Below are 25,073 nucleotides of genomic sequence, written 5' to 3' on the forward strand. Positions count from 1 at the left end.
CTCTGAGCCTTTTGATACCACAATTCTTGTTTTGGGGGGCGCCGGCTGCAGCGGCCACCTCGGGCTATGCCGTAGCCCCGCCGAGCTGCCGGACCGCGGTTTACGGTCCCTCCCTCTTGCTCCACATTCTTTCCTTTCAGGGCCAGTCCGGGGGTCTCAGTGCGCACGCGCGCGCGTCGGGCGGAAAAATAAACGTGTTGATGGGAGCTTGTACGTGATTTTACCCTGGAGAGAAACGTCCGAAAGAACCCGAAGGCTCCCGAGGATGCGGCTTCGGTCGGGGCACAGCTGCGGCGTGCAGGGCCCGAAAGCTGCCGGGAATCCTTCTCCTATTGGCTGCTGTGCAAAGGGAGCCGCCTTACTGCTCTATGGGTCGCCAATGAAGTGGACCGACGGAGCCAAGGGGCGGGGAAGCGGCCCCCGCGGGACTGCAATTGGTCGCGAGCCGTGACCAGGCTGAGGTTCCAGAGGGTGTGTGGTTGGGGGTCAGAGGTCCTAGTGTGTTTGTGTTGGTGGTCCGGGGCTCAGGCAGTGAGGTTGTCTGTGTCTTTCAGTCAGAAAACAGCCCCTGAGTCAAGGTGTCGGCTGTTCAGTCCGTCTCAGCCCATCGGAGTGTCTCTGCTGGCGCTTTCTCACCAGCGGTGGGGTGTTTCCCCGAGCGGAGGACAGGCGTCTCTAAGCGGTCCCCCGGCAAGGTGGAGCAGTCCCTCTGAGCGAATCTGTCCAGGATCCGTGTTGAGGATGTTGACCAGGCTCACGTCATTTGCGGGAAAGGACATACTGAATTAGTAGCTGGGTTTTGAGAGGTGTCTGCCCCTCTGGGATAAGTGACGAGGGAGCCCGCTGACGCATTTATGATCTCCCTACAGGGTGATTGGCACTGTGGTTATATGTTCCCGCCCCTTGGGAGGGTGCCATGGAAACAGGATCGTCGCACTGCTCTTCTCATCTCTACCCTGAGCGCCCCGTCACCCCCCACCCCCCACCCCTACCCCACATACTTCTAAACGTTTGAATGGATCTGTGTGTATGAGCGATCCCAGCCTCAAATATAGCTTAGACATGAGAGGCAGGAGGATTTGCTCTGCCAGACAGTCAAGCTTATCATCAACTATAAACGATAGGAATTAAGACAGCGTGGTACTGGTACAGGGATAGACAAACATACCGATGGAACAGAATAAAGAATCCAGATTCAGCCCCACCCGTATTTAACAATTGATTTATGACAAAGGTGGCACAGCAGAGGAGTGGGTGAAAGGACTGCTTTTCAATAAATTATTCTGGAACAATTGGACGTCTTCATGGAAAAATATGAAATCGGATTCCTCCCTAACTTACACTAAACAGCAATAAGTTCCATGTGAATTATAGACCTCATTGTGAGGGAAGAGCAATAAAGCTTTTGGAAGACAGCATAGGAGAATATCTTCATGACCTCGGAGTAGGGAAAGTCTTCTTTAAAAAGACACAAAGGGTTCTGAAAGCTTTATATAATTCACCTTATTAATATGGTACTCTGTGTTCTTATCAAAAGACCCCCATAAGAAAATAAAAAGATAAGTCACAGAATAGGAAAAGATATCTGTAATGCATAAGTGAAAAGGAACTCAAATCTAGATTATAATAAATACTTCTAAAAATTAGTAAGAAAAAAGACAACCTGATAGAAAAATAGCAGAAGACTTGAACTGGCACTTCACTAAAAAAGGAAACCTAAAATAATTGATGTACATGTGAAAAGATGCAAAACATCATTAGTCATCATGAAAATGCAAATTAAAAGCTCAGTGAGATACTGATACCAGAATGACAATGCTGAATGTTATCAAGAATATGAAAATAAAAGAAAAGAAAAATAAAAGAATATGGAATAATCTGGACCCACAGAAGTATAAATTGGTAGAAAACAGTTTGACATTGACTAATAAAATTGGAGATACTCCTACTGTATGATCTAGCAATTTTGTTCTTGTCCATATACTCACAGAAATGTGTGCACCTAGAGACAAGTATAAGAAGGTTGTTGGCAATATAATAGTCAAAACCTGGAAGGAACTCAAAAGTTCTTCAACAGAAGAACGCATAAATAATTAGCAGTAAGTCCACAAATGGAATATTATACAGCAAACAAACAAACAAACAAACAAAACCCCAAATTGAAAACAGGGAACCCAAACTCTCCTAGCTATCCCCCTGACCCTAGGGGAGAAAAGGGATTGCTAAAGGAAAACTGACCAGGCAGGATGGGCTAGATTCCTGGGAGTAACAATAATAAGAGTAGAGCTGATTAAACAAAGTTCCTTAGGCTAAGAATTGATGTGGAGGTCAAGATGTTTGCTCCTTAGGCTAAAACTAGATTTGAAGGTCAGAATGTTTGTTCCTTAAATAAATGCCTTATGGCCTAGGATAACATCTGTGAGGCCAATCAAGCTGTCTTTGCAGATAACTACAAATCTGCTTTGAAGCACACACGTCCTGGACCCTAAGGTGCCATGGAAAATAACAGTGAAGATGCCAGACCTTACCACTGACCATTCAGACTCCTGGGAACCCCACTCCTGAGTTTGCTTTGTAACTACTTGTGATTCTAAGCTGTCAAGGAGCCCGGGGTCTTAAAAGTTCCCTTGGCTCCTTTGAATGTCATTCAAATAAAGACTAAGCTTTAACTCTGCAAACTTTGGTGTGAGAGATTTCTTAGATATTTGAACAGCAGATGATGGACCCCTCTCAGTTTGGTAACAAAGTGAACAACTACATGCAATAAAATGAATCTTGTAAAAAAGCATTGAGCTAAAGAAGGCAAATGCAAGAGAATAAATAATGTATGATTCCATTTTATAAAGTTTCTAAAAAGGCAAAACTAACTTCTGTGTATTATTTAGAGCTGCAAGCTTAGATGGTAAAACTGTCAAGCAAAGCAAGGAAATAATTCTCACTTGGGTCAGGATACTGAGTGCCTCTGGGGAACGGAGGGTGTCACTGTTGGAAAGGGGCTAGCAGCAGACTTCTGGGAGTACTGGTGCTATTCTATTTCTGGTCTTGGGCGAAGGTTACATAGATGTTCACTTTACAAAAATTTGTTAAGGACCGGCCTGTGGCTCACTCGGGAGAGTGTGGTGCTGATAACACCAAGGCCACGGGTTCGGATCCTATGTATGGAGATCCAAACCCTTGACTTTGGGTTTATCAGCACCACGCTCTAACCAACTGAGCTGACCAGCCAGCCCAAAATGCACATTTATGATGTATGCACTATTTTGTACGTGTGTTATGTCTCTCAATTAAGAAGTATTAAATAAAAATTAAAAGGCTATCGTTTTGGACTACGTTCCTACACTGACCAGACTAAAAAATAAAAATGGAGTCACCTCTGCTAAAGTTCCACATCACCAAATCCAAACTAAGTTGTTGTCTTATGTTCTGAGAAATCAGAAGAGAGAGACAATAGCCAATTTCCCAAACAGGCCAGTTTAAATCTTCAAATAGGCGTGATAATGAAGTTCCCTTTGCTTTAATCCTTACTCAAAAGAAATAACTGGATGTTAAATAATCAGTTATTTTTCGGGCCAGCCCGTGGCTCACTTGGGAGAGTGTGGTGCTGATAACACCAAGGCCACGGGTTCGGATCCTATATAGGGATGGCCGGTTGGCTCACTGGCTGAGCGTGGTGCTGGCAACACCAAGCCAAGGGTTGAGATCCCCTTACCGGTCATCTTTAAAAAAAAAAAATCAGTTATTTTTCTATTGTTCTGTCTCCCTGTTCCCAACTTACAAGGAAAGTTACTTTGAAATGGCCAATCTGTTTTGTGTTCTTTGTTTCTGCTTTCTTCAGATCTTGTTCTTTTCTTTTCTTTTCTTCACTGCCATTTGGAAAGTCTGATACAACCCTTATTCTGTCTATAAAGCTAACCTCTTTTGTTCAACTCATTGGGCTTACTCTTTTTTTATGGAATAAAGTGTTGCGCGATTCTAGAATCACAATAAAGCCATTTGAGATCTTTAAACTAAATTTGTTGTTGTTTACTCCTTTGGCAGAGGGTACAAGATAGTCATCTTAATTTATTTGCCTACTTATTCCTATTCGGGTTACAACAGAGGCAGAGAATGAAAACTTGTGAGTGGAAGTTAGAGGAGCAAATAGGAAGAATTTTCTAACAATTTGAACTGTCCATCAGCAAAACAGGCTTGGGAAATACTGAGCTCCTGGTGCCTGGAAATCTGGGGAAACAAAGATCTTTGCCAGTGGGGGGTGTAGGTGGATCTGGGCACTGAGATGGAGATTGGGCTCCACAGAAGGTACCTGCCTTCCACTCTGAGATTTGATTCTGCTGCGAATCCTCGCTCCCAGCTCAGGACTTGACTCACCCGTGAGCTTTTTCATCATTTCTCCAGTAGCTTTTGCCATTTTTTTGTTTACTCATACAAGACTCTCAATAAGATATCCATTTTACAGCACAAGCACACACACACACATAAAACTGAAACAAAAATTTAAGAAACGATATTTACCCTTATATGTGTAAAAGTACACTCTGATATTTTTCTATGTGTTTTATTTTTTTTAAAAGCTGGTCACAACCTACTAACTTGATTTTGTAACCACAGTTTGTAAAACACTTGGGAGCTCTCTATGCTCCCCACCGTCCTTCTCTTAGCTCTAGGTTCTCTGAGCCCCTCCACATTTCCTTCTCTTTCTATCCCCAGTAACTTAGGAGAGAGCCTCTCTGTCTCTCCTTGCAACAGTCCGAAGAGCCCCTTCCAAGGATTTTATTCTGGTAAAGGGACCCCAGGGATGGGCCTTTTCTGCAGTAGTTGTCCCTGACCGGAGTCACCAGCAGAGGGCAGACCACTGGCATCCCCAACCACCAGTGAAGCCAGGTCTATGCCTAACCTGGCCTCTCCCATCTGCTGGGTGCCCAGGGCTTTCCATTCATTGTCTTCCTTGTTTATTCATTTTAACGTGAGATAATGTACATACAACACTATCACACTGCCTAGCACACAGTAAGCCTATAAATTATACAACACATACAGTCATTTAACAGCCGTTTGCTGAGCACCTACCATGTTGTAAGTGCCGGAAATATGAAAAAAAAAAAAAAAAAAAAAGGCTTGATCCTTGCCCTCAAGGAGCTTGAAATCTTGACTGATAAATCAAAGACTAAAGTACAGTGTAAAATAAAAACAATAAGCTCAAGAGTGTATGTGGACACAGATGTAAGTGAAATCCAACTAAGGCAAGGTAAAAAAGAAATCCAGATAAAGCTAAGAATAGTATGCAAGTGCTACCATCTGTGTAAAAGGGGAAAGAACGTTTATATGCATTGGCTTGTGTATGCATGAAATATTTCTCGAAGGTTACATGAGAAACTGAACACATTCATTTCTCCAGGGACGAAACTAGGAGGAGAAAAGGAAGGAGGGACTGTTCACTGTATACCCTACCTTTTATACCTCTAGAATTTTTTTTTTTTTTTTTTTTTTTTTTTTTTGGCAGCTGGCTGGTACAGGGATCTGAATCCTTGACCTTGGTGTCATAAGGCTGTGCTCTAATCAACTGAACTAACTGGGCAACCTTCCTCTTGAACTTTGAGTCACCTAATTTTTAATTACGTATTCATTGAGTCACAAAGTCTCAGGGACTCAGGGAGCCAGAGAAAGCTTTAAAATGGTTAAACCTGGTTGTGACTTACTATACGAATTAGCTAAATAAAGAAGGAGCAGGAGGATAAGGTGTTTCAAGCCCAGCACGAACTGGTCAAGGAATTAAAAGAAGCTCCATGTTAACAAAGTGTGGAGCTCAGGGGACAGGGGGTGAGCAGCACAGAGCTGAGGCCCCGGAGGTCAGCAGGGCCCCGGGGGAAGGACCTTGGTGTGCTTGGAGCCCAGGAATCTTGACTTGATTTTATAGGGAGTGGAGAGTCAAGAAGGGTTTTAAGCAAGGGAGCCACGGAGAATACACTAGGAGCTCAGTGGAGAGTGGGCAGCAGCTGGGCCAGGCAGGAGGCTGTCGAATCATCAGGGTGAAAGGCCTGGGTCTTTAACCATGGGTCTGGCAGAGGGAGTAAAGCGATAAACACGTAAGCCTGTGAGAGACTTAGAAGGTAGAACCATCAGGAATTAGTAGCAGGGTTGGGAATTAGCATGATTAGATGGGATGCGGGTGGGTGGGCAGGGGAGAGACAGGGCCTGCCTGTTCTTTCCTTTTCTCTCTCTCCTCTCCTGGCCTCCCTGCTGCCTGCTTCCTCGGCCCTGGCACTACAGGCGAGAAGTCACCTACTTTTCCCATTTCCGCGGTCTGGTAGAGAATAAGAAAGTCAGAGGGGTTGAGGGGACGCTGAGAAACTACTCCAGAGTCACTTCTTCTCTCCTCCCCTTATCCAGCTTCTGTTAAATAAAAATCATAAGAGGCTGTTGTTTTGGACTAAGCTCCTGCACTAGGCCCCAACAGAGCAGACTAAGAAAAAAAATGGAGTCGCCCCTGCTAAAGTTCCTGCCAAGTTAAATTGTCATTGGGTTGTCTGGTTAGCTTAGTTGGTTAGAAGGCAGCCTTATAACCCCAAGGTCACGGGTTCCTATCCACATAGCGGCCAGCTGCCAAAAAGACCAAAACAAAACAAAGTCAGTGCTGACCAGTTAGCTCCGTTGGTTAGAGCATGGTGTTATAATATATGGGCCCTAGTGCAAAATAGAGGGGACTTTGTTCAAAAATTAAGAATTTCAAGATAGTGACAGCAGAGAGTAAAACCAAGTGTGGGCCCTTCTAAACACAGTGACATTGCGGGTTGAATGTCCATAAAGGCTGGTCCCGTCCCCAGGCCTCAAGCTTAGGTAGGGAATTGGGGGTGGGGGCAGGAGGTTTTGACTAACTTTCCTAGGGCACCTGAGGTCAGGGTGGGATAATCACCCTCTGCCCAAAGCACCAAGATGCCAAGCAGACAAGACGCTCTCCCCACGCCACTTCCTCCAGGCTTCCTGGGTAAGATCCAGAAGGCAGAGGGTGTGAGAGGTGGTTTTTTCCCTGCAAAAGCCAGCTCCAGGAGCTGAGTACCACATTAACCAGTCAGCCATTCCCTGTCGCCTTCCTTTCCTTCTGGGACCTAGGAATCCCCCCTGCTGGGAGCCTCTGGTGGAGTGTGAAAGGAAGGTGATAGAGAATTTGAAACTTGAGAATGATTCAGCCTGATGTTATTTAACCAGGAAAGCAAGGAAGTCAAGACCACTCCCTCCCTCTTCCTCTCTTTTCCTGGTTGGCATCATTTTACTGCTCAGGATCATCAGAATTTCAATTGCTCTGTCTCTGCGTGGTGCCTTCCCACCTCTGACCTTCTCCTCTTGGTCCTCTAACCCCTTTGCCTTCCAGCCCAGCCTGAGTTGCTAGGGCTCCTCCAAGTTCTATTCTTAGCCCTGTCCTCTAGGTCTACACAGCCCTCTTGAGCAATCTCGTCCACTTTTGTAGTATCAGCTGCCACCTCTCAGTGACTCTTGATGGGGCACAAGGGGAGGGAAGAGAAGTGTAGAGAGTCATATAGAATCACCTGGGGCGGAGAGCTTTCCGACCGGTGACGCCACCGGTTACCCAATCGTCCAAGGAAGAAACTTGAAGTCATCCCGGATAGTTTCCTCTCTGTCCTTCCAACATCCAATCAATCTCCAGCTCCTGAAAATTTTACTTCCTAATTATCTCTCCAATTCATCACTTCTCCATTCTTACTCCACCTCCCCAGTTCAGTGCCTAATCATGTCTGAGTGGCTAGGTCATAGTGGTTCCCCTTTCTCTGGGAGCTGCTTTTCTCAGGGTGGCCCTGAAAGTCAGCAGAGAAAAGAATTTCTTCCTCTCTGATTCCTGGGAAGCAATTAAGGTTCTGGTCAGATGACCAGGGTCTTGGAGCATAATTGAACTGAAGGCAAGAAGATCGGGGAGAGCTATTGTGGCCAGACCTCTTTGGTGAGCCTGGAGACTGAAAATATTCAAGTGTCATGAGCATGTTTACCAGAAGGTCCTTCTGCAGAAGAGGCTCTTTATAACCGACAGACAGGATGACCACTGAGCTGACAAGGACTCATGAAACAAAGCAGCCAGAGAAGCAGGAACAGAGATTTCGCATGGATGGAACAGCATGGACTTCCCTTCCTCCAGGCCAGTGTAGCTCCACCACTGCCCAATGAGCCAGCAGCGGTCACAACCCTGGGCCCCTCATATAGTACCAGACCTCAAGGTGACTGGCCACTTCTCTGGTGCCAGGTCAGTGGAGGGGACAGAGAGTTGTCCTCACTGGAATAGGCATTTGTTCAGGAATTGGGTCTGCATTCCCTGTGGTTTATGTCCCTGCCAATACCACCATCCGTGGACTCATGAAATGTCTTCTAGATGGCCAGGGTATCCTAGACCATGCTATCTCCAACCAAGAAGCTCTTCCCAGCAAAAGAAGTAAGACAGTAATTGTAATGTGGATCCTGAAGCAGAAAAATGACATTCATGAAAAAGCTAGGGAAATCCAAGCGAAGTCTGGAGTTTAATTAATAATATTGTACCAGCGTTAATTTCTTAGTTATAATAAAAGTACCATGGTTATGTAAGATGTTAACACTGGGGATGCTGGTTGAAAGGTATGTGAGAACTCTGTACTATCTTTGCAACTCTTCAGTAAATCTAAAATTATTTCAAAATAAAACTACTGAAGAAAAAAAAAAGGAAGTAAGGAAGGGGCTAATGTTGACAGGATTTGCTGATCTCATCATGTGTCCATCATCTGGAAGCAGGTGGCTTTACAGAGTGATGGGCTGGCCTGGTAAAGAGCCAGGGTGGTGCAGCTAAGAGACACTGCTGTGCAAAGATGAGGTGCTGTCAAAGGCTGCTGGGTGTGCTCTGAACTGACCCAGTAACAACACACGGTGCTTTTCTTTCATGGCTAAAAAACTCAAGGATCTATGGGTAGAGGTGGGGATGGATGGCCCCCACTGGTTTTTCCTTTCTTACAGCTGGAGCTGTATGGAATATTTACCCTTCCCCATTTTTTTTGAAATAAGAATCATTGTATTTAAATGTTTTCTCTTTTTCATTCCTCTTCTTTTCTCTCTTTTGAGCAGATGATATTGAGAGTGGTTGAATTTACACTGTTTTGCAGAATGGTGAGATGGATGGAATTGGGAACTGGAGATCCTGGATTCTGACCACAGTGACCCCATAATCTCACCTTTCATGTGACTTTGGGCTGTGGCCTGCTGGGGAAGGGAGGCTGAGCTTGAAGTTGTATGTAGGATCACTGTGTTGTGTTAGGTTTGTTTTCAGAGACTTGCTTGCAACATGTCTAGTAAATCCCCCAGGTCAGAAAGTTGGCAGTCATCCTTAACAGCTCACTTTCCCTTTCCCATCATTCAATGAGATATCAAGATCTGAAAACTTTATTTTGCAAAGAACTCTTCAATCTAACCCACCCCCAAGCTTATGACCACTGCCCTAATTCAGGCCTTCCTCTTCTCTCTCCGATCAAACAATCACCTCCTTCTTTGTCTCGCTGCCTCTACCCTTCCCTCTTTCAATCTCATCAAAAGCAAATTTCCTTCTAAATACCAACATTACCAAGTCACTCCCAGCAGATAAGGTTGTTTATTTCACCAAGCAAGACCCCTCAGACCACCTTCAAGCCCACCTTTCCAGCAGCATATCCTAAGAATCTAGGCCTCCCTCTTAAGATTCCAACTCCAACCTGGTTGGTGTTCCTGTTCAAAACACGGTTCTTTCTTTTCCCATATCTATGCCTCTGTTTATACTGCCCCTTCAGCCAGAAGTGCCATCCATCTACCCATTTACAACTTAACCATTTAGCACTCAGCTCCAGATATCACCTCCTTCTACAGGCCTTTCCTGCCCTCCCTCCCAGGACTCAGTACACCCATTCAGCTGGGTTAGGTAGCCCTCCCATCATATCCCACGCAGGCCTCTCTGACGCTCACTGAACACATTGTGTCATGAGTGTTGGTTTGTTGGTGGCTCCTCCAGACAGTACTCTCCTTGCTGACAAGGCCTAGAATCAGTCTCATCCGTCATTGCATCCCCAGCCCCCCTTCTGCTAATTGAAGCCTGTCCCTTGGTTGCTCAAATACCTCCGAGGCTTCCTATTGCTGTCAGGATGAAGAAGAAAATCCTTAACTGAGCTCAAGAAAGGTCCTTCAAGACTTGACCCCCAATCTCCCTCTCCAGCCTCGTGTCCTACCGCCCCCTCCACTGGCATTCACACTGACCTTATTCATTGCCCTGAATGTCTGTCTGCTGTGTGTTCCTACACCACCCTTGACTCTCCCCATTGTAGCATTTATTGACATAATTGTAAATAGTTTTATGTCTTTTCCACTAAATCCTATAAAAACAGGAACTATGAAATTATGAAATCACAACTTTTCAAACTGTTTGTCATCAGACCATCTGGGGTGACCTCAATGACTAGGAAGAGGACCACAGGATAGGACATGAAATGGGGGAAGATGGACCCCCTTCTTCAGCCCCCAACCCAGACTCCTCTGATGTGGAAATGCTTTTTTTCTATGAAGAGAGTGGAGGGAAAAGATGGAGGGATTCTGAGGAGTAAATGTCCTGAGGACTGCCCTCTGGGGTCTCAGGGCATTGCAGGCTCTTCATGCTCGCCACCCGTGGTGCAAACGGCTCAGCCAGCAAAGCTCTCCTCAGGGTGTTTCCAAGCAGGGTCAGCAGGTGACCAGCAGGTGGAGGAGATAATGCGAGAAAAGAGACAGGTTTGGGGAATAGATTCACAACGCATTTGTTCAGGTATCTTTACTCATCTGTGACTGAGAGGGGTTAGGATTCACTGGTACCCTGGGTGTCCTGGGACACTTGGTCCTGGCTGAGGAGGGGCAGACACTCAGGGCGAGGAGTTCGATGCCATCAGCTTATCATACAGGTGCCTTTTTCCTTGAAGGGATTCTTGTCCTCAGGGACGCCTTTGAGAAGAGGGTCGCTTCCTGCTTGGGCCTCCACGTAATCCTTGATTTCCTTTCCCGATTTGGAAATCTGTGAGAACACAAAGTACGGGTGCACCCCTTGTTTGTTTCTCAGGATCCACAACTTGGTCCGTCCCAGAAAAACAGGCTTCTGGGCAAGGGGGGGGGGGGTGGAGGTGAAGAAAGACGGAGGGGCAGCCAGGTATGAGGGGGTGTGAGTTTCCCAAGCTGACCCACAAACAGTGACTCTTACCTCCGTGGGATGCTTGGCCAGTCCCTGCCCGGGGACGGGGCTAGACGGGGCTAGACGGGGCTAGTGGAGTGCGTCTACACTGAGCTCTGCAAGGATCTCACCTACATGGGGTCGAACCCCAGCCTGCTTGTATATCTCATCCATGAGGCACCTCCTGCTCTCCCTGCTGCCCTGGAAAGGCCCCACCGTTCCCTTTTCCATCACTTCCTCCTTCACATGCCAGCTCCGTCAGGAACAGGAAGGGATGGGGAAGAGGTGGGCAGGGAGGGGGAGGGGAGGCTCACCAGGACTCTCGGGTTCTTCATCTCCCTCTTCAGCTGCTCCACCTCCAGCTTCAATAGCTCCTTCTCGCTGAGCTCCTGGGCCATCCTGCCCTGGAGAGACCTGGTCCCGGAAAGGATGCAGCAGCTGGGATCATAAATCCCATCAGCCCGTCCAGCTCCCTCCACACCTCAGCTCCCATCCTCTTCCCTGCCCTGTCCCTCAGGTCACGTCCCTGGGATCTGTCATATCCCTGGGTTGGCCCCTCATCTTTCAACATTTAGTCACTCCATCTTTCCACCCCCTGCCCCATCCTGAGTGTCGCCTCGGGAGAGGAAGGTCCCAGTCTGATGGTAGAGGCACAATCTTTGTCCTTGGATAAGGACCTGTCTAAGGAGGAAACAGAGAAGGAAGAAAAAGGAATTTCTTTCAATGGGGAAGATTTGGGAAGCAAAGTTCCACATAATGACTCAGGTAGAAGTTTTCTTTTTTTTGTCTCCAAGTCCCAGCACGGGAGAGGGTACCCTAGTGCTCAAAGAGGAGGGGCTCTGGAATCTGCCAGACTCCAGCCCTGATCCTGGCTCTGCTGCTTCCTCACTGTGTGGCCTCAGGCAAGCCACTCGACCTCTGAGTCTTAGTTTCTCCACTTGCAAAATGACTATAAGAATAGTACCTACCTCATATGCTTATTTTGAGTCCTAAGAAAATAACACACATAAAATATTTTAATACACTGCCTGGCACATAATGAGCACTTAATACATTTATCGTTATTGTTATTACTGATAATACTATTGTTATTATTATCACTGCAGGGTTATGAGGAAGGCCTGCCTGGTGCCTAACCTCAATAATAGATCCCAGCCCAGTGCAACCTCAGCCCCTCTCACCTTCCAGGGAAGAGTACGCCCTCCAAATCACTTGTCCCGGACCCAGACAAGATGGTGTTTGAGCCTCCTAACTCTTCATCAGCTGAAAATCTTCAGATAAAGCAGATGGTCTGGAAACCAAAATCTCTGATGCCTAAGCTGATCATAGGCTCAAGATTCTAAGCCCATCCACCCTCCTGAGCCTTCAGCCCTCACTGCCACCAGCGCAGAGAGACACTGACATTCTCCCGGCAAAAACAAACTAGGAAGTAGAGGCCACCTTCGATCTGTATGTCTCTAGGCCACCTTCACCACCCTGCCCCCTGCAGCAGCTCCACTCCTTTAGCGACCTCCCTGGCTTTAGTGACCCCCAGGGGTCCTATTTCCCCAGTTCCCACCCTCCAGCCCCACACGCCCCCCTTCCCCTGTCTTCTCCCTTCACCCCTCCCCTCCCCTACCTCTGAGCCTGCTTTGAGGCTCTTCTTCCCAATGAGGCAAGTTCTAGACCAGCTCCTAACTGCCCTAACCCAAGAAGTCCTTGTGTCCCCTATTGGGTCCCCACGATTTCTCCTGACAAGTTTCTCCTAGCTTACCCATCATTCACTCATTCAATAAAAATGTAGTCCTTGCTCATGACGCTGTGGCAGTCAGTACTTGGGGCCATGGCCACCTCTAACGCCCGTGTCTCTGCTTCTTTGCCTGCATGCCTCCCTCTGGCTGACACTTGTCAAATGACAAGGGACCCTCTCCCCTCTCGAGGGGCAGATGCTAAGAGACCAGTATGGTCAATGAGGGATCCTCCTATTCTCCTGCCTCTGGGACAACAGATGGGGTAGTGGGAGGGGCAGGGAGGAGACCCATGGTCTATCCCAACCTCCCCTGCTCCAGGACCCAAGTCCCACTCACAGCTGTAAGCTCTAAGAATCTGAGATCAGGACAGGATCTTGGGGTCATCTAGTCCAACTCCCCTGTTTATGTGTGAACAAGATCCCATACCTTCTGAGTCAGGCTCAGTGCTCTGTCCACTGCTGCTTCCTAAATCCGACAAGTTAATCTGGAATTTGAATCTGGGGGTTCTCAAGTCCAAGTCTTGCTTGTTGTCTAACCTCAGTCCCTCACACTACACTTGGCCAATTTTGTCTTGTCCTGCTTGCAGGCACAGAGCACGTATAGCAGGTCTTCATCACACATGACCCTTCTCAGGCTTGGTAGCTTTTCTCTGGGAACCTCTGGCTATGTCTTCCTGGTGTCCAGCCCAGATTCCTCTGGCTGCTGCATCAGCTGATTTCCATTTTTGCTGTGCGGGCGCCCCACTGTCCTCCCCAGTATGACTGGTTTCTATATCCTATTCACTCTCCACTCCCCCATCCCTTGGTGACTCATCCCTGAGCTTCCCAAGGAAGCCCCCACCCTCTGCCCTTTCCTCCCCACTTCCATGACTGGAAAATCCACCTCTGCCCCCCCATAGCAGGCCAGCCCCCTTCCTCCTCAGTCTCCCATCCCATCCCCCCACTGACAAGTTTCCTCTCTGGGACCAATCAAAGGGCGTAATCATGGCTGCCCCTACCTCGGTTTCCTCTGCTGGGTGGGATCGGGGGCTGGGCCCCCAAACGGGGCTCTGGCTTCCCCCTTCCTCAGGACAGCAGACAGAGAGGCGCAGGCCCAGGGAGCAGGGACTGACTTCCTCTTGTCCCAGAGTGAGCATGTCTGCCCTTTGCAAGCAGGTTTGGGTCTCTCACACAGAGGAAACCAAAAGTAGCAAGAGGGAGGGAAGGCAGAGCGACCAATCAAGGGCAGGGTGAGGCTCAAAACCGGCGGGCTCCCTCCCTGGGGAGCCAGACCAAGGCTGGGGGTGATGGCGGAGCTGCAGCAGCTGCAGGAGTTTGAGATCCCCATGGGTCGGGAGGCTCTGCGGGGCAACCACAGCTCCCTGCTGCGGGTCGCAGACTACTGCGAGGACAACTACATGCAGGTAGGTGGAACGAGCACAGGCCCTGACACCCTAGGCCCTGGCGGGGTCATGGGACAAACCTGACAGGTGCTTGTCCTGGGCCTTGGCCAAGAAATCCTCCTGCTCCAGACTTTGGCTTCATCTCAGTCTCCAAAACTTAACCCTGACCCCATGTTATCTCAACCCTCCGTGTTCCCCTTCCTTCTCTCAGAGCCTCAGAGATGTCAGGGGACAGGCAGTGCTGTTCCATGCTGTTCTCAGGCCTCAGCCCAGGTTCATCTCCCTCAGAGCCGCCTACTCCAGAGACCCAAGGACCTTGTCCTCACACAAATGCTGGCGCATCATTCTGTTTTCAGGCTGGCTCTAGGTGAGACTTCAGAAGAACTTCCCAAGCACTGCGGTGAACTTGAGATGGACAAGGGAAAGGAGTTCTTTCCTTGATAGTTGAGGGAGAGGCGGAGAGAAGTCATAGTAGGCTGGGTTAAAGAAAGTGGGTCTGACACAGGGGGATGGACAATGTGACTGCTGGGAGCAGACTACCAGCCAGAGAGGAGGAGGGTGGCATTTTATAACAGGGTGGTTTTTAAATTGTGTGGTTGTTCCAGAACTGATAATGTAGATTCCTGGATCAGGGAAGAGGGGCAAGGGAACTTAACCATGATTGAACACTTCTGTTATTTCATGAAACCTTATAACTACCTTGTGAGACAAGTATCATAATTTCTATTTTATGGATGTGGAAACAACAGCTCAGGGAGGGGAGGTGACCTGTACAAGGTCACACAGCTCCAAAAGGACATCAGCGCAGGCCTCCCTGACCCCTGGCACTGAGCTCTGTCATCTCCATCTGTCTGCTTCCCTGACATGCTGTATGACTTTATTACATTTATTTATTTATATTTTGGTGGCTGGCCAGTAAGGGGATCCGAACCCTGTATGACTTTAAGACTGTTTGCACTCTCCATCCTCAGTTTCCTCTGCTGTCTTAAGAGCTACAGGCTACCCTGTCACCCCCTGGGCAAAACTTCATTTCTCTAACCTGTACTAACCAAATTGTGAGCAGAGGAATGGGGACCTCCTAGCATAGTAAGCATGCTGGGAGAAAGAAAAAAAAAAGGAGCACGTGCAGATGGGAAAATGGCAGATCACAGAGAGTCAGTGATAATAGCAGTTCAAATGCTCTGCACCCTTGCTTGCGCCAGGCATGTTACCTGCATGGCCTCATTTTGTCCCCACCCTGGAACTGTGAGGTAAGCACAATGCCCACTTCACAGTGAGGAAGCTAAGATTTGGAAAGGATAAGTCACTTTCCCAGCAGTCTCCAAGCTAGTGAAAAAGTCTGTATTCAAACCCAGAAATCTGACTCCACGGCCCACTCCCTAAATCTGTAGCTAAAAATGCTACCCCAGGTAAATTTTGGTCTGCATAGATGCTGAGTGACGGCCTGTAGATGAGATGGAACATGGCCTGCAAAGCAGGATACGAGCACCTCTTTCAACTCCCTGAGTAACTTCTGCACATCTCAAAGCACTTCCAGATGGGTTCTTATTTGCACACACAGTGTGCACACAGGCTTTGGGGTCACAAAGACCTGAGTCCAATTTCCAGCTCTGCCACCTATCAGCTACAGGGCCTGTGACAAGTTTCCCTCTGATTCTTATACCTTCCTTCAGGGCTGGTTACACAGCTTAAATGGAATCAAGTATTAAAGCCTTTAGACCAGTGCCTGCCCCTTAAGAAGAGCAGAATGAATGGCAGCTATTATCATTACTATTATTATAATCATTCATCAGAAAGAAAAAAGGCACGGGCCGGCCCGTGGCTCACTCGGGAGAGTGTGGTGCTGATAACACCAAGGCCACGGGTTCAGATCCCATATAGGGATGGCCGGTTTGCTCACTGGCTGAGCATGGTGCTGACAACACCAAGCCAAGGGTTAAGATCCCCTTACCGGTCATCTTTAAAAAAAAAAAAAGAAAGAAAGAAAGAAAAAAGGCACATAAGGATAACAAAATTCAAGTCTAACAAGGTGAAACAACCCTTGCAAAAACACACAGGACATCGGAAGCCCTGACCCAGGTTGGAATCCCTGGACTCTTGCTTCCTTTGTGCAGAACACTAACCATCAGGCTATACAACCTTTCCTGGCCTCTCTGAGGTTCTTTGTATGGGGAGCAAATGCCTAGGAAGGTTTCGGATGATTTCTCAGAACTGCTCTTATATAAGGCCTGGTTCCCACGCCCTCCATCCCCACCCCCACCATCTCTCTCCCCTCAACCAGGTGTCAGGAAGCCTGTGGGGAATGGGGGAGGGCAGACTGGGGTCAAGTGCAGAGTTCTTAGTCAGGGTTGATTGAGTTTACAGTCAGAGTAATTTGTGTGATGAACAAGCAGAAAGCCACCAAGCTGGATCCCAGACTCTTGTCCTTCCAGACCTAACTTTGGGCCAAGACCAACCAGGGGTCAGTAGATAGCCAGGCTCGAGGCACCCAGAGCTGGGCCCAAGTAAACAATTCCATATGCCAGTACAGGAGAAGAGAGGCAAGCTAAGAAAGCTGGGTACAGACTAGGGAGTAGTCACTGCTTTGTTCTGGTACTGTTTCCACACTTATTAAAGGAAGGTCTTGAACTAGAAGAAGACCTACTATCCTTTCTAGTTTTGTTTATTTCTTTTCTTTTCTTGTCTTTTTTGGCAGCTGGACAGTACAGGGATCTGAATCCTTGACCTTGGTGTTATCAGCACTGTGCTCTAACCAACTGAGTCCCCTTTCTGGTTTTAACATCTTGGGTTGATTTCTTTGCCTATTCAAGGTTCTTGGTGACATATGCTGATGAGATGTAAATTTGGTTACAAACGCCGATGAGATGTAAATTGACACACAAATGAGCATCTCTTTCCCTGCTGTTGGAACAGAAAGGCAGGGAGAGAACCACAGCAAGGGCTTCCTGGAAGGTTCTGGCTCAGGCTACACTGGAGGCACCCAGGTCTGTCTCAGGATCCTGCTCTGATAGTTTCTAGGTCTACTCTCCAATGACAGGCCCTGAGGGACACCTGAGGGGCCAAGCAACAGGACCCCAGTGTGCAGCCTCACCTGTCGGTCCACTGGCCCTGCCTCTTGGAGAAAGGTACAGGTTATGGTGCAGTAACTCTATGACCAGACCAGAGATGAGGAAGCTGCCTGGGGAACCAAAAAGCCAGAGAAGTTTTGCCCCAGCCCCCAGGCCCATCTGGGACCGAAAAACAACAACAACAACCCCTTTTGTCTTCAGCTACTCCTTGCCCAACCCTCCTCGACTGACTGGCAGAGTGACCCTGACCAGCACCTGGCACAGCACCTGGCGTGCAGTAGGAAGGTGCCCCGCAAGTGCTTGGGTCCCCATTCAGTCTGTTAGTTAACTCACAAATGCATATTTATTAAGTATCTTTTGTGTGGGGGCACTACTCCAGGATAGGATACAGAGTAAAACAGACAAGCTCCCTACTCTCATGGCACATACATTTTAGAAGGGTGAGTGGTGCAGGAATAGATAAAAAAGTAAGTAGATAAGTGATGTTTGATAGTGCTAAATGCCATGAAGAAAAGAGAACAGGATAAAGATGATAGAGAGGTGATCTAGGGGAAATCTTAAACAGGGTAGTGAGGGAAGGTGTCTCTGAGGAGCTGAGACCTAATGAGAAGGGTTCTAGCAAGTGCAAAGGCCCTGCAGTAGAAACAATCTAGCTTATTCTGGAACAGAAACCTAATGGCAATGTGGCTAGGAGCCAGACCTGGAGGGGCAGTACATAGGCCATCGTTAGAAGTTTGGATTTTAGGGGCCGGCCTGTGGCTCACTTGAGAGAGTGTGGAGCTGACACCAAGTCAAGGGTTTGGGTTAGGGTTAGGAAAAAAAAAGAAAAGTTTGGATTTTGTTATTGGGAAGCTATTAGAGGAAATGAATAAATGAAACGACTCCGTTCTGAGCCATAGTTTTTTATCTGAGTTCCCAAAAACCAATCTCAAGGAGCGCAAGAGTCACCTGGGGAGCTTTTTTTTTTTTTTTAAAGATGACCGGTTAGGGGGTCTTAACACTTGACTTGGTGTTGTCAGCACCACACTCAGCCAGTGAGCGAACCGGCCATCCGTATATGGGATCCGAACCCGGGGCCTTGGTGTTATCAGCACCGCACTCTCCCGAGTGAGCCACGGGCCGGCCCCACCTGGGGAGCTTTTAAAGGCTTTTAAAGATTCATTGGTCTCGGGCCAGCCCGTGGCTCACTCGGGAGAGTGTGGTGCTGATAACACCAAGGCCACGGGTTCGGATCCCATATAGGGATGGCCGGTTTGCTCACTGGCTGAGCGTGGTGCTGACAACACCAAGTCAAGGGTTAAAATCCCCTTACCGATCATCTTTTTAAAAAAAAAAAAAAAAAAAAAAAAAAAAGATTCATTGGTCTCACTCTTAGGGGATTTGGTGTGAAAGTCTAGGGTGGGGCCTGAGATTGGTTAGTTTATTTTTAAGAATGTCTCCTCCCACCACTATTGCCTTCCTCTTTCTCCTCTGCTATTCGCCCCTCAACCCCCAGAAGGAGAGCTTGTTACTGAAGTCTTCAGGAAGGTGGTGGGGTCTTCTCAACTCAATCCTCAACTGGACTATTTGAGGAGCAGTATCTTTCCCCCCTCCTTGCACCCATTCCCCCCGCCTGCAGATTTGCTTTCCTAACGTCCCCTGAGTCCCTCTGATTCCATCATTCTTATGGAAGCCACCTCAAGCTAAGAGTTGCTGCTTTCTCCCAAAACAGCCCCCACCTTCCCTATATCCTCTCCCATCCTACCCGACCCAGCGAAGGACCCAGTGGAAAGTGCTGCTCTCAGGTCAGGGCTGTGTGTCTTTCAGGCCACAGACAAGCGGAAGGCGCTGGAGGAGACCATGGCCTTCACCACCCAGGCACTGGCCAGCGTGGCCTACCAGGTGGGCAACCTGGCCGGGCATACTCTGCGCATGCTGGACCTGCAGGGGGCCGCCCTGCGGCAGGTGGAAGCCCGTGTAAGCATGCTGGACCAGGTAAGGGCTGCCGGAAGGTATCTTGTATCAACCCCCAACTCCTCAGCCCTGTTCAGCAAAGGTTCCTTCCTGCCTCCCTCCACGCCCAATTGCCCAGCTCTACTGCAGAAGGGTGGCACTACCCCAGCTCTCTGGACCTCCTTATCTTGGGGTAATGTCTTAATGGGGGGCCTTGTTTCCCCATCACACTGTGAATTCCCTGAAGGCAGAGAGCTCTTGTTTTCTTTGAATTCTACTGTTGGGGCTCAGAAAACAATACCCTCAAACGAAGGCCTCAGAAGCAGCCTCAGAAGCAATTTCTCTCTGACCTTCTGCCCTCCTGTCTCTCGCCCCTCATTCTCCCCCAAGGCAAGCCATAGAAACCAGAATTCCTTTTTACCATGGCGAGTCATAGAAACTGAACCCCTTTTCCCCTAAGCCAGAAGGCAACAAGCCTAAAAAATATTACTCAAACTGTCCCCCTACCTTTCTGTATAACAGCTGGACCTAAAGAAATTAAGTCACTCATGAGAGAGGGCTCCTACTCCATACCCAGGTGGAAGAAATGCGGCACAGAGAGGCCAAGAAGAACCTGGACAGGCCTTGCTGAGTCCCCTCACTTTGTCTATTACCATTAGATCTCAGCATTAGCATATCCTTTTTGTCCCATACAGTTCTACACAGCTCTCAATTCCTCATAGAACCTAAGCATAAAAATGGACAGTTTCCCCTGTATCTTTGGGTCTTCAATCTGTCGGCTCCCATGTCATGTAAAACTATAATCCGACAAATTTGTTATGCTTTTCTCTTGCTGTCTTAGTTATAGCAGTGTCAGCCGTGATCCTTATGAGGGAGAGGAAAGGGGTCATCCTCTTTCTGCCCCTACATGACCCTGGACATTAGAAAGTAGTGTCTGCCAATCATGGTGGCTACATAGTTCAGGAAAGGAGTAAATGGACCCTGTTTGCATCTGAATATAGGCAGTGACTTAATAAATGTCCTAGACCCAGGGTGCTTGCTTGGCAAGGTTATCTTCAGCCCTGGAAGCACTGCTACCACCATACCGCGTCCCTCCACCCCCAACTCTTCTAGCATACACACCCTCCTCCTTCCTTCCTGGATCCTTGACCGAGCAATTGCCCCATGGAGCACATGCACAGATCCAGCTACACATTGGGCCTGGCCTGCGCATCACCGACATGTCAAGCGCACGGGGTGTGTCTTTTCCTGCCACCCCAGCAGACCAGAGTTCCCACCCTCTCAGTGCTGCAGGTTTCTCCATGGAACATTCCAGGAGGAAGTTAATTCACTTATTTATCCCCCCAGAGGGAGAGCTGATCCAGTCACCTCCACATTATCCCACCCTGCTCTAGAGGCAGCCCGGGGCTTCAGTCTCTTCCCAGCATCCCCAGGGATGTTCCGTTTTCTCTTTTCCTCTTGATCCTGCTCAGCTAATAATAACCCTCATTCTTTTCCACCAGGAAGTTGCTCCAAAGTGGCTCTATCCTTCTCCCGCTACTCTTATCTCAACTGCTGTGTGGTCTTGGGGACAAAACTCACTCTTTCTCTGGACCTCACTGCCTCCCATGGTCCCCATCCCTACCCCCAAATCTCTATCCTCTTCCTCCCTCAGAGGGAAGGGCACTGGACACAGACCACCCTCCACTGTCACCTCAAACCCTGTCATGCAGATGGTGAACATGCACATGGAGAAGGTGGCCCGAAGGGAGATCGGCACCTTAGCCACTGTCCAGCGGCTGCTCCCCAGCCAGAAGGTCATCGCCCCCAAGAGCCTGCCCCCCCTCACCCCATACTACAGGAGACCCCTCAATTTTGGCTGCCTGGATGATGTTGGCCATGGGATCAAGGTAGAGAAGGGCCCTTCCTCTTCCCACGTCCACTCTTTCCTGCCTCAGGGCTCCCTTCTCTCCAGGTTTCCAGTTCTTTTCCTCACCCCTTGTCCCAACAAGCCACCCCTTTCTTTCTCTACTCCCTGAAGCCATCACCCTAAGCCCTCCCACTCTTCCTCAAATCTTGTAATCCTTCCATGATCCCCTCCCTTCATGACTGGCCTTTACCCTGTACTCAGATGATCTGCTGAATGTGAGATCCTGAGCACACCCCCCACCCCCTGTGGGTTCTGGGTGTGTGTGTGAAAGGGAAGAGGGGGAAGGGAGGGCATCAGGGTGTGCATGAGAATGGCTCCCTGGCCACATGAGAACAGCAACTTCCTCTGTCTGGGGGTTTGAGGTCACCGCACTGAGCACTCACCCCAGAGCTGCTGTTGGTGGGGAGGGGTGGGGATGCAGCCACACAAAGGAGACATGGTGAAGAGAGGGGAGCATGACTCCGGCATTTGCTTCTTGGCCGGTCTCCTTCTGCAAAGTGTTAGAAAGCACGCAGGGGTGGGTGCGCACAACCACGCCCCGTTTTGTCAATTCCTCTCCACACTTCAACATTCCAGATTAGATTAGACTCTCCTGTATCTAAATGACCCCCTTCATATCCTTAACATACCAGCCCCCCAAAAGGGGGAAACTACACTCCCTCCTTCAGTCACCAGGCCTCCCCACTAGTAAGTTCTTCCTGTTGTCCAACTTAAATTCTTTATGCTTCAGCTCAAGTCCCTTTTGTCTTGTCCCTAGTGAAGTGTAGCGAACAGAGACCATCATTTCCCATGTGCCCACACTTGGGGAAACCCCATCAGTAACAGAGGTGCCCTCTTGCACACGGGCTTGCACCATATCATTTGTACACTCCCCCATAGGTCCTGGGTCCCGCTCCTTTCTCCCTGAACTCCTCAAAGTTCTACAGGTCTGTGAAAGTGACAGGTGGGGCACTTCTACCTGTGATGTGCCCTCTTCTTTCCCCACCCCCTCCTCAGTGCATCCTGGGGTTGGGGTCTAGTCAAAGTTAAGGACCACCACGCCGGTGGGCTCCAGCTCCCTGGGCTCTGAGAAGGTTTGGGGGAGGAGAGGGGATGATGGGCTCACTCAGCCCGCTGTGGCTATGCAGAGGAAGTGGCCGCCAGACCGTGTCTGCGCTCGGAGGTTTCTGTCGGCGCCTTGGGCAGGCACGGACAAGAAGGGGGTGGGGATGGGGGAAGGGCGGGCGAGGGGGCTGGGAAGTGGAAGTGGGAACTGTCCCCGTGCTCTCCCTTCCCCATTTCCTTTCTGGGATCAGGGTGGAGATGGTCGCCCCACCCCAGATGTCAGCCCCGGCCCCCCTCCTCCTTCGTAGGACGTGAGCACGCAGCTGTCACGGACCGGGACCCTGTCTCGAAAGAGCATCAAGGCGCCTGCCACACCCTCCACCGCCACCCTGGGGTAAGGTGTCGCCACGATCCAAATCAGCCTGGCCCTGCCCGGCGCGATCCTGAAACTCACCCCCGCCCCCCGCCCCCGACGCCTGGAGCCCCGATGCTCACGACGCCGGGCCTGAGGCCTGGCGCCAAACCTCCCCCTCCGCCTGCTGCTCCCTCCGCCTCACACCCGGGGGCCAGAAACCTTCCTCCCTCCTCACGAGACGCCGCCCTCCCCCGCAGGAGACCACCCCGGATCCCGGAGCCGGTGCATCTCCCCGTGGTGCCCGACGGCAAACTCTCCGCCGCCTCATCCGCCTCTTCCCTGGCCTCGGCCGGGTGAGCCCTACAAGTCCAAGCGGGAAGGCGGGCGGTGGGAGGTAGATTTGTCACAGCGACGACTGGGGTTGGGAGGACTCGGGATCCCAGGGGCAGAGCCAGGGGGCGGGGCTTAGGGCGGGAGGGGCGGGGCCGTGGGGGATGCTGAGCTGGAGGTGTCCGTCAACCGAGTCCAGCCCCGCTGTCCCTGGTCTTCAGCAGCGCCGAAGGTGTCGGCGGGGTCGCCGCGCCCAAGGGGCAGGCAGCACCCCCGCCCCCACCTCTCCCCAGCTCCACGGCCCCACCTCCTCCACCAGTGGCCGCCGAGGTCTTCCAGCTGCCGCCTCCACCGGCGGATCTGTCCCCGCCCCCGCAGGGTAAGGAGCTCCGCCCACCCCACCTGCCTCGGATCTAACCCCGCCCACCTCAGGGAGCACTTGGTCCTAGGTGTGGGGAACGGGAGGAAGAGGAGGCGGAGCGAGTGCACCAACACAACTTAGCGCCCGCTTTGTACCAGGCTCTGCGTCCGAAGCTTCTCAGCAATTTTCTCGTTTAACATACGAATCAGCTAAGGCTGGGCGGTTAAGTGACTTGTTCAAGGGTCGCCCAGCTAATCAGTGGCAGTCTGACTATCCTATAGTGTTCCCTTTCAGGGCTTACTGAGCGCCTACTACGTGCATTGTGGGAGAGCCAGGAGGGGTGAGGACTGGAGGAAGATTACAGAAAATGTGTAGATTATGGGACCTACTCTCCAGCAGCAAAGTTTCCTGAGGCGGGCTCCCTGCGCCACTTGCAGCCCTTCTGCTTTCCCTCCCAGCTGCAGAGCTGCCCCCGCCCCTGGACCTGCCTCCTCCTCCGCCCCTGGACCTGCCCCCTCCTCCGCCCCTGGATGTGGATGAATTGGGGCTGCCGCCTCCGCCCCCGCCAGGCTTTGGGCCGGAAGAGCCCAGCTGGGTCCCCGCTGCATACTTGGAGAAAGGTACCCGACTCCTGGGCCTGAAGGGCACCAGGCCCCGCGTCCCGGGTTCTGTCCTCTGTGGGTTGCCCTAACCCCCACTCTTCTAACCCAGAGGCATTCCCCCCTCCCTCTGTAAAAGTGTGAGCCTGTCCACCCCGCTCCACACACACACACACACACACACACACACACACACACACACACACACACACACACTCACACACTCACACAATTTTCTGATCAACTGAGTTCAGAAGCACACTGGGAAGAGAGCAGCTATTGGTACTGAATATTAACTGAGCAGGGGAAGGGTCCTGAGGCTTAGAAGAAGCGCCCCCTTCCCTGCAGCTTTCTCTCCTTGATGACCCCTAGAGTCCAGCATTTGGGCCCCTGCATCCTCATGGGGGTCGGAGGGGGGCTAGGAGGCACATCTCACCGCACCCTCTCCTCCCAACCCGCAGTGGTGACACTGTACCCATACACCCGCCAGAAAGACAACGAGCTCTCCTTCTCTGAGGGCACCGTCATCTGCGTCACCCGCCGCTATTCCGACGGCTGGTGCGAGGGCGTCAGCTCGGATGGGACTGGATTCTTCCCTGGGAACTATGCGGAGCCCAGCTACTGACATCCTGGGGCTCTCCGGGTGGCCCACCCAGGCCGTACCCTGAGCGGGCCTCTTGAGCCCCAGGTCAAAGCCAGCTCCACACTCACAGCGGGAATAGGTCTGCCCACCTCTTGGGCTGTGAGCTGTGTTCTGTCCCTTCCCGCTACTGTGGTGAGAAGGGGCCTTGGGAAGAGAGAAGAGGTACCCAGAGGCCTGCTGCAGCAGATGGGAAAGAACTGGAGGACAACAGGGAGTTGGTCCACAGAGGACTCCTACTCCACACAGGGCGGGGTCTCCACCTGTAAATGCCCACCTTGAATAAAACTCTTATGACCTCCTGCAGGGCTACGAGGCCAGAGAAGAGGGATTGAAAGCATCCCGGTTTAAAGCCTTCTGCTAATTATAGTCCCCTACCCCACGCCCCCGCAGCCTGCCCCAAGCAGCAGTTTCTCTCCCATCTTTTCAGTCCTCATTAAGTGCTGCCTACACTGGACCCCAGATGCCCCTCTGCAGCCATTGACTGCAACTTGCCCTTTTGCCTATTGCTTGCTGTGTGTGTTAGGTGTTCAGTTTCG

The 25,073-nt window shown here is 50.2% G+C and overlaps 2 protein-coding genes across 6 annotated transcripts; one reads left to right on the plus strand and one right to left on the minus strand.

Moving 5' to 3' along the window:
• Nucleotides 1-10,789: 10,789 nt before the first annotated feature.
• On the minus strand, nt 10,790-14,058 carry GNGT2 (G protein subunit gamma transducin 2). Of its 4 annotated transcripts, none has more exons than XM_063110355.1 (4): nt 13,913-14,058; nt 12,367-12,476; nt 11,500-11,599; nt 10,790-11,032 (listed from the first exon to the last, which is right to left on the minus strand). In XM_063110355.1, exons 3-4 carry the CDS (start codon nt 11,581-11,583, stop codon nt 10,907-10,909), a joined length of 210 nt encoding a protein of 69 aa, XP_062966425.1. In that variant the 5' UTR covers nt 11,584-11,599; nt 12,367-12,476; nt 13,913-14,058; the 3' UTR covers nt 10,790-10,906. The 4 variants fall into 4 exon arrangements, with proteins under 4 accessions (XP_062966425.1, XP_062966423.1, XP_062966426.1 ...); XM_063110353.1 differs by lacking the exon at nt 13,913-14,058 and adding an exon at nt 13,342-13,658; XM_063110356.1 differs by lacking the exons at nt 12,367-12,476; nt 13,913-14,058 and adding an exon at nt 13,342-13,658.
• Nucleotides 14,003-24,836, plus strand: ABI3 (ABI family member 3). 2 transcript variants are annotated; one of them, XM_063110340.1, is made up of 8 exons: nt 14,003-14,317; nt 19,171-19,338; nt 21,009-21,185; nt 22,558-22,643; nt 22,862-22,957; nt 23,156-23,313; nt 23,754-23,915; nt 24,356-24,836. In XM_063110340.1, exons 1-8 carry the CDS (start codon nt 14,201-14,203, stop codon nt 24,517-24,519), a joined length of 1,128 nt encoding a protein of 375 aa, XP_062966410.1. In that variant the 5' UTR covers nt 14,003-14,200; the 3' UTR covers nt 24,520-24,836. The 2 variants fall into 2 exon arrangements, with proteins under 2 accessions (XP_062966410.1, XP_062966411.1); XM_063110341.1 differs by lacking the exon at nt 21,009-21,185.
• The last annotated feature ends 237 nt before the right edge of the window (nt 24,837-25,073 follow it).

This window comes from Cynocephalus volans, chromosome 10, assembly GCF_027409185.1.
Source record: "Cynocephalus volans isolate mCynVol1 chromosome 10, mCynVol1.pri, whole genome shotgun sequence".
Classification (NCBI taxonomy): Eukaryota; Metazoa; Chordata; class Mammalia; order Dermoptera; family Cynocephalidae; genus Cynocephalus; species Cynocephalus volans.

Bases quoted from the DNA above. Each gene is read 5' to 3' on its own strand.
- ABI3 (XM_063110340.1), top strand. From the start codon at position 14,201: ATGGCGGAGCTGCAGCAGCTGCAGGAGTTTGAGATCCCCATGGGTCGG. The intron at 19,339-21,008 runs GTAAGGGCTGCC...CCTGTCATGCAG, and splicing joins GTGTAAGCATGCTGGACCAG to ATGGTGAACATGCACATGGA. The intron at 22,644-22,861 runs GTAAGGTGTCGC...CCTCCCCCGCAG, and splicing joins CCCTCCACCGCCACCCTGGG to GAGACCACCCCGGATCCCGG.
- GNGT2 (XM_063110355.1), bottom strand. From the start codon at position 11,583: ATGGCCCAGGAGCTCAGCGAGAAGGAGCTATTGAAGCTGGAGGTGGAG. The intron at 11,033-11,499 runs GTGAGCCTCCCC...GTGTTCTCACAG, and splicing joins TGAAGAACCCGAGAGTCCTG to ATTTCCAAATCGGGAAAGGA.